At 56.3% G+C, this 9,500-nt stretch overlaps 2 protein-coding genes across 7 annotated transcripts; both read left to right on the forward strand.

Annotated features, from left to right (window-relative positions):
* Nucleotides 1-580: 580 nt before the first annotated feature.
* Nucleotides 581-4,029, forward strand: Tekt2 (tektin 2). 5 transcript variants are annotated; one of them, XM_060378661.1, is made up of 10 exons: nt 581-731; nt 1,289-1,494; nt 1,587-1,712; nt 1,873-2,078; nt 2,523-2,666; nt 2,749-2,863; nt 2,983-3,090; nt 3,212-3,355; nt 3,522-3,601; nt 3,732-4,029. In XM_060378661.1, exons 2-10 carry the CDS (start codon nt 1,339-1,341, stop codon nt 3,943-3,945), a joined length of 1,293 nt encoding a protein of 430 aa, XP_060234644.1. In that variant the 5' UTR covers nt 581-731; nt 1,289-1,338; the 3' UTR covers nt 3,946-4,029. The 5 variants fall into 5 exon arrangements, with proteins under 5 accessions (XP_060234644.1, XP_060234646.1, XP_021502314.1 ...); XM_060378663.1 differs by having other exon boundaries at nt 583-666; XM_021646639.2 differs by having other exon boundaries at nt 617-766.
* Nucleotides 4,030-4,448: 419 nt separating this feature from the next.
* Nucleotides 4,449-9,479, forward strand: Adprs (ADP-ribosylserine hydrolase). Of its 2 annotated transcripts, none has more exons than XM_021646643.2 (6): nt 4,449-4,693; nt 6,951-7,047; nt 7,329-7,536; nt 7,616-7,800; nt 8,123-8,192; nt 8,682-8,972. In XM_021646643.2, exons 1-6 carry the CDS (start codon nt 4,483-4,485, stop codon nt 8,832-8,834), a joined length of 924 nt encoding a protein of 307 aa, XP_021502318.2. In that variant the 5' UTR covers nt 4,449-4,482; the 3' UTR covers nt 8,835-8,972. The 2 variants fall into 2 exon arrangements, with proteins under 2 accessions (XP_021502318.2, XP_021502317.1); XM_021646642.2 differs by having other exon boundaries at nt 4,450-4,693; nt 8,123-8,223; nt 8,682-9,479.
* Nucleotides 9,480-9,500: the final 21 nt, after the last annotated feature.

Consider the following 9,500-nt stretch of genomic DNA (forward strand, 5'->3'; position numbering starts at 1 on the left):
AGCTTGGGTTACATAGTGTGGGGGGGAGCGCTAATCTGTAAATTAAAAAAATAATATCTTAATTTTCTGAGCCGCAGCACTAATGCGCAAGAAGGCCCCTACAAGCAAGCACCTCCCCACTTCTTAGAAGACGGCCCCACCGTCCACTTGCCTGCCAAGCCCAGACGCCTCACCTATGTTTACACTGGTAGGAATAACACATTAGCCTCCTTGGTGCTGGGTTTACGACTGAGCATCGCTACTCGGTTTTCGCTGTATGGGTGTATCAAGGCAAGCTAGACCCATTGAGCCGAGCCCCAAATTCACTAAGGCCAACCGGTTCCCTTTCCCCAGGTTGAGCTCTCTCCAAAGGCGAACAATGGTTTTTTGTATAACTGCAAACACTGGTAAAATTGTTGGTCAAAACAAGATCAAAGGAGCATGTGTGTTAGCTACAGGCCCAAGACACGCGTTTTGTCATATCACACATTTCTGGAAGGAGACCCCAGGAGGAAATCAGGCCCAAGCGGAAAGCGAGCAGCAAGTCTTTACTGTTCCTATACGTTCTCCACACTTTAAAAATCCTGTCAGCCGCTCCTCAAAACTAACACGGTTCAGTTCCCAGATCTGCCGCTGCGCGCGGCTGCCTGGCCGAGCTGGGGCGCAGATGACCTCACAAGGGCGCAGGTGACCTCACACGCGACCAGGGGGCGGTTGCTCGGTAACCAGATTCGCAGACAACAGGAGTATCGGTAACGGGTGCACCGGGGGCGAGCGGACACATCAGGTGAGGGGCGGCGGGCGGCGGGCGGCGGGAGCAGCCTGCGGCCGACCTCCCAACCCAGACTTCGGCCCGGAATTGACTGAAACCCCAGAGGCGGAGCCTAAGCAGGGGAAGGGTCCTGCTGGGCACCCCAGCCCAGCTGGCCTGCTTCTCCTTCGTGCCAGGGCGGGGCAAGGGACCCGACCGCCCTAACTACCCAGGTAGCCGGTTCCAGCCTGGGTGTGCCAGCCCAGTCACACCATCCTGGAAAGGAAACAAGGCTTCTTCTCCCAGATGCCCCATGGGCCTGTCCCACAGCCCTGGGAAAGAATGATTGTTGGAAGTAGGGGTGGGAACTGGAACTGCCATCCTTTCGCTAGGCATTTGGCCTCTTCCTAAACACGCGCACACACACACACACACACACACACACACACACACACGCACGCACGCACGCACGCACGCACACACACCTGCTCTATCCTTTCCTTCGCACGCCCCTGGAGCAGGGGGGTCCAGAAGAAGCGCTTTGCTTTTCCTCTGCAGGTGGTGACCTGGAACAGGCCTAAGGGTTTCAGACCCTTGGATCCTCGGCCATGGCTACGCTGAGTGTCAAGCCCAGCCAGCGCTACCAGCTCTCGGACTGGCGCACCAACAGTTACCTGTTGTCCACTAATGCGGAGCGGCAGCGAAATGCTTCCCACCAGATCCGCCAGGAGGCCCGGATCCTTCGCAATGAGACCAACAACCAGGTGCGAGCCCACACACACAGCCTCTCGGCCCCGTGGGCCGTGGGAGAGCGCTCAACCACAGACATCATTTTATTTGGTTCCATCTCTTGCAGACCATATGGGATGAGCATGACAATAGTGTTGGCCTGGCGGAGAGGATCTACACGGTCAACCGATGGAAGGAGATGCTGGATAAGTGTCTGACAGACTTAGATGCTGAGATCGACTCCTTGACCCAGGCAGGGAGCCAGGGCTGGGCGTCAGCGGGCTCGGATACAAAGGCCCACCCCTCCCACCCCACTTCCGGATCTGGGAAGCCCCGCGCCCCTCTGCTGACCTGTGGACCCTTGCGACCTCCCAGGGCCCCGCCCCACCAATCCCTGGGTCCTTCCTTCCTAGATGAAAGAGGCTGTGGAGCAAAACCTGCAGGCCAAGAACCTGCCTCTGGATGTGGTCATCGAGTGCCTGACCCTGCGGGAGAGCCGGCGGGACATTGACGTGGTGACGGATCCTGTGGAGGAAGAGCTGGTTAAAGAGGTGGAAGCCATCGAAGGCACCAGGAAGGACCTGCAGCAGAGGGCCAGCGACGCCTTCCAGCACCTCTGGTGAGGCGGAGGCCTGCCCCGCACACTCACCTACACTGCACGGGTTTTTTGGGTGAAGAACAATTAGCTAGGCGATACTTTCTATGCCTCTCGGCCTCCTGGCAGAAACCACTGGTTGTTTAGAGCATGCTCTGCACTGCCTACTTGTTGTTAGGATCCTACTCTAGACCTCTGTTCCTCGGCTGGAAGCACCTGCCACTGCTCGCGGTACCTTATAGCAAGTGTTCGTGCATGCATGTGAAGCCACCTACCTGCGCCTTGTGTCTGGGGGACACTCATGAGGCTATGCTGCTCGTCCGGGATGCAGCAGCGCATGCCTGGTTTTACACACACACACACACACACACACACACACACACACCACAACCCCTGAGTATCCTTACAGGCCAGTGAGGCCTGCATCCCAGTCCCCAGCGATGGCTCCAATGCTGTCTCCTTCCCCAGCCTCTTGCAGGAAATCCGGCAGCAGCTCAACTCTGACCACCGAGACAAAATGGAGACCCTGGAAATCGACAGGGGCTGCCTCTCTCTCAACCTCACTTCCCCAAACCCCTCTCTGAAGATCAACCCCACACGAATCCCCAAAGAGTAAGAATAGTATTTCAGTCAGTCCCTCCTCTGTCCCTTGGGGGTCACACCCTGTGACCCCATTGCTTCCTTGCCTCCACAGCTGCACCACACTGCAAGAGTGGGATGAGTTCAGTAGGCTGAACAAGAACCGTGCAGAGTCGGAAATAAAAGCATCCATAGAGCTGAGGGAAGCCATTGCCCTAACGATTGCTCAGGTGACTGAGCCCAACTCACCTTTCTCTTTCCTCCTGCACTGGCCATAGGTTGGCCTTTCCCCTGACTTAAACAGCAGCCTCAGGATGACCTTCTTGCCTGGCTGGCTCTTGTCTTGCAGACCAACAACAAGTTGGAAGCTCAGAGGGTCACCACAGACTTTGCCTTCAGGAAGAGGCTTCGGGAGATGGAGGGTTTTTACAGTGAGCTCAAGTGGCAAGAGCAAAATGTGAGTTTTGCCCTGCCCCATCCCTCCCTACTGTGAGGCCAAGGCACAAGGTACCTGGCCCGGAAGCTCTCGGTTGGGAGCCCTTGTTTGCATCTTGCCTGAATGGTAATGTCTGCCACAGACCATGGAAGAGATAGCCGAGCTACAGGAAGACATCCGGCGCCTGGAGGAGGACCTGCGCAAGAAGACGATCAACCTGAAGCTTGCACATACCCGACTGGAGTCCAGAACCTACCGGCCCAATGTGGAACTCTGCCGGGACCAGGTACGAAGGGCCCCAGTGCGGACTGGGCCCCTCTGCTAAGGAGTCCTCAGTATACCCCTCTACTCAAGTTCCTGGTAGAGCAAGCATTCTGGTCCAGGGCAGCCATGAAGCCAGCTGAGGGCAGTGTAGGTGAACTGCATGTCCCATCTTGCCCCCCTGCCTCCAGGCACAGTTTGGCCTCATTGATGAACTCCACCAGCTGGAGACAACCATCGCTACCATGAAGCAGAAGCTGGTCCAAGCACAGTAGGTTTAGAGAGAGGGCAGGGAGGGTGGGGGACACTGCCCAGCCATGGGACGGACCATACTTCCTGCTGGTCCCTCCGGCCCTCAGTCTGATGCAGGGCTGCAAGCTCGCGATGTCTCCTCTCCACAGGGACGCTCTGGACGCCCTGTCCAAGCACCTGGCCCGCATACAGGCTGATATTGCGTGTAAGACTAACTCCATGCTGTTGGACACCAAGTGTCTGGACATCCGTCGCAAGCTGACCTTGGCGGCTGAGAAGTTTGTGCCCCGAGTGGACACCTTCAAGCGCACGACGAACCGAACGCTGGCTCCAATCAAAACCTGCCAGCTGGAGCTGACCTAGCCTTGGTGGCTGAGAGAGGAGGGAAGGCGGGGGTGGGGGAGTGCGGAGGGGTCAGTAAAACTAATAAAGATGGAGTTCTCAGGACAGGTTCTTCTGTGCTGTACATTGTGGGTGCCTGGCAGAATGAGACACTCCACTTGGGTGATGGAGTGGCCTAGGCTTCATAGTGGTCAAGCATCCAAAGTGACTCCAGAAGGAATGCGGGTGCAAAGATAGAGGGGTGCTCGCTACCAGACAGCAGTGGGTTTGGGTGGGCAACATTCTTGTTCAGGTGCTTTATAAAAGGGTCCTCCGCGATCCTCTAGAAGGCTGTCGATGCAATTTGTGGCGCCATCTACAAACAGGAAGGTTGCTAGCGCCAAAGCGAGGCCTGCGGGGTCTGCCGAGCGCTGCGACTCCGGGCCGCTGAGCGGCGCTGTGGGCTACGAGCGCGTGCCGGGGCTCCAGGCCACAAGGGGGCGCTGTGGGGCCGCGGCGGAGAGACGACCGCCTAGGCGGCCGCATCGGTGCCGGAAGTGGCGACCCGTCCGCGCGCAGATGGCGGCGGCGGCGGCGATGACGGCGGCGGGCGGCGGGGCTGGTGCGGCCCGCTCCCTCTCCCGCTTCCGAGGCTGCCTGGCGGGCGCGCTGCTGGGAGACTGCGTGGGCGCTGTCTACGAGGCGCATGATACCGTCAGCCTGACGTCAGTCCTGCATCACGTCCAGAGCCTGGAGCCGGACCCGGGCACGCCGGGCAGCGCGCGGACAGGTGGGCGTGGCGGCCTCGTCGGGGACTGGGATTTAGGGGGGCGGTGCACGCGGACGAGGCTGCCGAGGAAGAGGATCTTGCGGCGTGCGCCCGCGAAGTCAGGAATATGAAGGCCCGGGCGACCCTGTCGGTTTCCTCCAGCTCTCCCAGTAGTAGGTCTCTTAGCCGTGTCCTAGGACAAGCCTAAAATCTTGGCGAGGGCCAGAGGCCGCGTGTCCAGTGCCGTCGTGGCCAGCTTTTTCTAACTGCTGGCCAGACGTGTGCGTCAGCAGGCTCTGTCCATAGGCTGTGAAGAGAAGTCCCTTCCCTTGCGTATTCAGGCTTGTCCTCCGACTCCGGGTCCAGATGTCAGCAGAGGACTCGGTTCTTCTTGGAGAGCATGTAAAAAGAGGCCATCGTCAGATTCCCGCAAGAGACCATGAGTAACAGGCATGTCGAGGTGTAGGGGAAGGAGCTGAGGAAGATCAGGTTTGCTCTGAGAAGCAGAAAGATAGTAACAAAACCAGAGGAAAGAATTGCAAGATGGAGACACTGGTGTGTTACAGTCTGGACCCAGAAAGCCATGTCAAGTGGGTCGCGGAGAACATGGAAAACTAGTGTTTAAAGCAAGCAGAGATAAGACAAAGACGACGATTTTATTTCATTATGGTTTGAAAAATAAGGTGTGCTTTAGGTTGAGTAGTAGTTGGGACTTTGTGACTGAAAAAAAATAAGGTTTGAGTGAAAAGAGCTGACAAAATGAGGAATCCAAAGGAAGCTCTGGCCCCAGACAGTACTAAGGCCAGGGGCTCAGCCCATTTCCTAGAGGCTTGCTTCATTCCTCTCTGCTTTGAGATTGCCTTTGGGGATGGCTCCCTTTGTCAGCCTTTTGCTCCCGTCTCTACAAACATTGCAACTTGAGTCTGGAGCCCAGCCCTAAATAAAGAGACTGGCAATAGGAGATGGAAAGCTGATAGTTGCCATCTAATTAGGCAGGAGGTCATTCTTGGGCTTGGGACTAAGGAAGAGTGGCTTCCTCAGGAAGACAGGGGCACAGTGAGTGAGTGGAGGGAGAACAGATGATTCTCCTCACTCATGGGGCTGTGGTTGAAGGGAGAAGGGCAAAGAGCAACCCGTTGCCCCAGTGAACTCAAGTGGCCTTTACCTTTGACCCAGCTGGGAGAGACTAGGAATGTGCTTACGGATATGAAGGTAGGATACACCTGAGAAGAGGGAAAATGGAGTTTGGGCTGCATGGAGGCAGTGGACTGGCTGTTTGAGGGATCGGGGAGGTACTCATAGAAGAAGCTACTTCATTCTCTGTCTCCTCTCAGTGAGGCAAAGGCTCTGTCCCTAGCAGCTTAGTAGCATGCTAGGACATAACTCAGTACAGCGTCACACACCTGTAATCGCAGCCCCTACAAGAAAGAGGCAGGAAGACCACAGTGAGTGTGAGGCCAGCCTGGGCTACAGTCCTAGGCCAGACAGAACTACACAGTGAAACCCTGTCTCAGAAGCAAACAAAATGGGCTGCAGAGATGGCTCAGCAGTTAAGAACTGGCTGTTCTTCCAGAGACCCCAGGTTCAAGTCCCAGCACCCACATAGCGGCTCACAACCATCTGTATCTCCAGGCTCAAGGAACCTTGACACACTCTTCTGGCCTCCCTGGGCACCAGGAATGGATATGGTGCACAGACATACATGAAGGCAAAAATACCCATATAGATTAAAAAAAAAAAAAAAGAAAAGGTTTAAAGGAGGGAGGGCTCGAGAAAACCTGCAGCTGGGAGAACAGAGATGAGGTGGGTGGAGATGGGGAGTACCACAGCAGGAAGGACCTGAGCCTGTGCAGGGGGCTATTAGATGGAAGATGGCAAGGAAGGAGGGGAAGGATTTGGATACTGAGTCCATGAATTGAGAACTCTCCCTGAAGGCAACAGACTGCTGTTTTGATCAGAGAATGAAAGGAAGAAGGAGGCAACATCCTAGTTGAGAATTTGTGGGAGTGCCTAGGAGGGAAGCAGTATTGCCCAAGCAGGCCATGGTAAGATGGTTAACAGTGAGAGAAGAAGGGAGCAGAAGGTTTCCCTTTAGAAACCAGCAGGCTGTCATGACTGTCTTATAATAATTGTTAAGAGCCCAAGACTTTCCAGTTTGCAGGAGGAAGGGGTGAGAGGTCACAGCAGGGTCATAGTAGAGGTCAGTTGTTGGACCAAGAGGAATAAGCATGCCACCAGAGCCCTGTGGGTTGCTCACCCCACCACCCTCTTCCTGCAGAAACACTATACTACACAGATGACACCGCCATGGCCAGGGCCCTGGTGCAGTCCCTCCTGGCCAAGGAGGCCTTCGACGAGGTGGACATGGCTCACAGGTGAGGGATGTAACCCTGGCGTGAGCCCATGCAGGTAGGCAGGCAGTGGTGCCACACCCCTCAAGAGAGGAGCAATACCTGTGCAGACTCAGCACCCCTTTTCTCTGCAGGACCCTTTCTCAGGCTGACACTAGCTCCCTAAGCTAAAAGTGACAGCACTGTTGGTACAGGCGCCCTAGGTACCTAGCCTCCCCTTCCAGCCCAGCCCAGCCTTTTCTTCTAGCCCTGAGAGGTGCCTTTGAAACCCTCACTGCCCTCACTGCCTCCCTTCTCTTCTTCAGGTTTGCTCAAGAATACAAGAAGGACCCTGACAGAGGGTATGGGGCTGGAGTCATCACTGTCTTCAAGAAGCTCCTGAGCCCCAAGTGCCGTGACGTCTATGAGCCTGCCCGGGCCCAGTTCAATGGAAAGGGCTCCTATGGCAATGGGGGTGCCATGCGGGTGGCGGGCATCCCGCTGGCCTACAGCAGCATCCAAGATGTACAGAAGGTACTGGGCAGGCTGGCCACAAGTATGTCTTTCCCGGCTGTCTGTAGACGTGTGTGACAGTGGCTCCTCCTCTCCCTAGTTTGCCCGGCTCTCAGCCCAGCTGACCCATGCCTCCTCCCTGGGTTACAACGGAGCCATCCTGCAGGCCCTGGCCGTGCACCTAGCTCTGCAGGGCATATCGTCCAGTGAGCACTTCCTAGAGCAGCTTCTGGGCCACATGGAGGAGCTGGAGGGTGATGCCCAGTCGGTCCTGGACGCTAAGGAGTGAGTATAGGCTGGAGTGAGGGCTGAGGCGAGTCAGAAGTGTGGACAGGGCAGGGGTGGGGTTGTCTGGCATTGCTGGAAAGCCAAGCCTTCCTGTCTTCGCTGGGAACCTCATGGAGTGGTTAGAAGAGGTCGCTCTGTCTCAAAAGATTCATGGCCCTCAGTGTCCCAGAGAGTAGAACATCTCCGGCCCTCTCCCAGCACTGTTAAGGCACATGGACCTGGGTGGAACCTGGATGTCCCCGATTACTCTCGTGAGTCCTCTCCCTCTGCCTATATTTTGCTCACTCTGGCCTCTCTGACATTGTTTCCCAAACCTCAGGTTGGGTATGGAGGAGCGCCCATATTCCAGCAGGCTGAGGAAGGTTGGAGAGCTGCTGGATCAAGACGTGGTGAGCCGAGAGGAAGTAGTGTCTGAGCTAGGTGGGTGGACCCTGACTAATATGTACCCCAGCTGACCGCAGGGCGGGGGGGCGGACAGCTAGAGCTGCTCTTTGTAGGGCTCCTGGCAGGGCTGTGAACATGCCTGCAGCCTCGAGGACCAGTATCCCCAGAAACAGCAGCCAGCAGCTTGTTTGTCCACTAGTATGCTTGTGAGTATTCATTTTCCTGGGGCCTGTGCCCTGGGCACTGTGTGGAGTCCCTCACAGTGACCTGCCTCTCAACTGCTCTGGGAGAGAGGAGGAATCAAAGCCAGAAACAGGACTAAGTGGGACCCTGTCTGGCCACCAGCAGGCCTGGCGGGTCCCCAGTAGTCTCACTGTAGAACCTGAGATCTCGGGCATGCCCCTGTACAAAGCTGGGGTGCTGGCTCTTGGCAGATGGGAGGAAGCTTGCGGCAGGGAGAGAGGTCAAGTTCCTGTGCTCCGGCTTCCCCACAGGGAATGGCATTGCTGCCTTTGAATCTGTGCCCACCGCCATCTACTGCTTCCTGCGCTGCATGGAGCCCGATCCTGAGATCCCCCCCACCTTCAACAGCCTCCAGAGGACCCTCATCTATTCCATCTCCCTTGGTGGGGACACAGACACCATAGCCACCATGGCCGGGGCCATTGCTGGAGCTTACTATGGGATGGAGCAGGTGCCAGAGAGCTGGCAGCAAAGCTGTGAGGGCTATGAGGAGACAGACGTCCTGGCCCAGAGCCTGCATCGAGTCTTCCAAGAGAGCCTGTGAGGACCACAGCTTCAGCGGCCCATCAGGCCCATCCGGGCCAAGGACAACTCAGATCGGAATCCACAGTTCCCTTAGGCTGTCTCCCTGCCCCAGCATTCCTAGAGGTCAGGATGAGGGTACCCTTGGGATTAGAGGGTACAGCCTGTGAAACTGTGAGGAATTGGTGCCTTCTTGGGGCTGCAGCTCTGTCTAGCTGCAGAGCTGTATGACACCTCTGGCCCTTGAAAATCTGAGGGGCCAGGGCAGGTTTTATTTTGGAGGGTTACTTGTCCATTTTTTTCCATCTAGGACATGGGCCTCGGGAAGGTGGAATGACCTGTGGGAGAATCCTTTCTCCCAGTTGGGTTTTAATCAGTGTGACAGGCAGTCTGTCACTGACTGGGCAGAGCCTCAGTGGGTTGTGTAGCTCTTGAGACTGGCATTCAGCCCATCCAGTGGCAGCCTGGCCTGGCTCCTCACTGGAATGGGCTCTTCAGCAGCAATAAACAGTTTTTTGTAAATCTCAGCATGTCCTGTTTCTGTTTCT

This window comes from Meriones unguiculatus, chromosome 3 (genome assembly GCF_030254825.1).
Source record: "Meriones unguiculatus strain TT.TT164.6M chromosome 3, Bangor_MerUng_6.1, whole genome shotgun sequence".
Lineage (NCBI taxonomy): Eukaryota > Metazoa > Chordata > Mammalia > Rodentia > Muridae > Meriones > Meriones unguiculatus.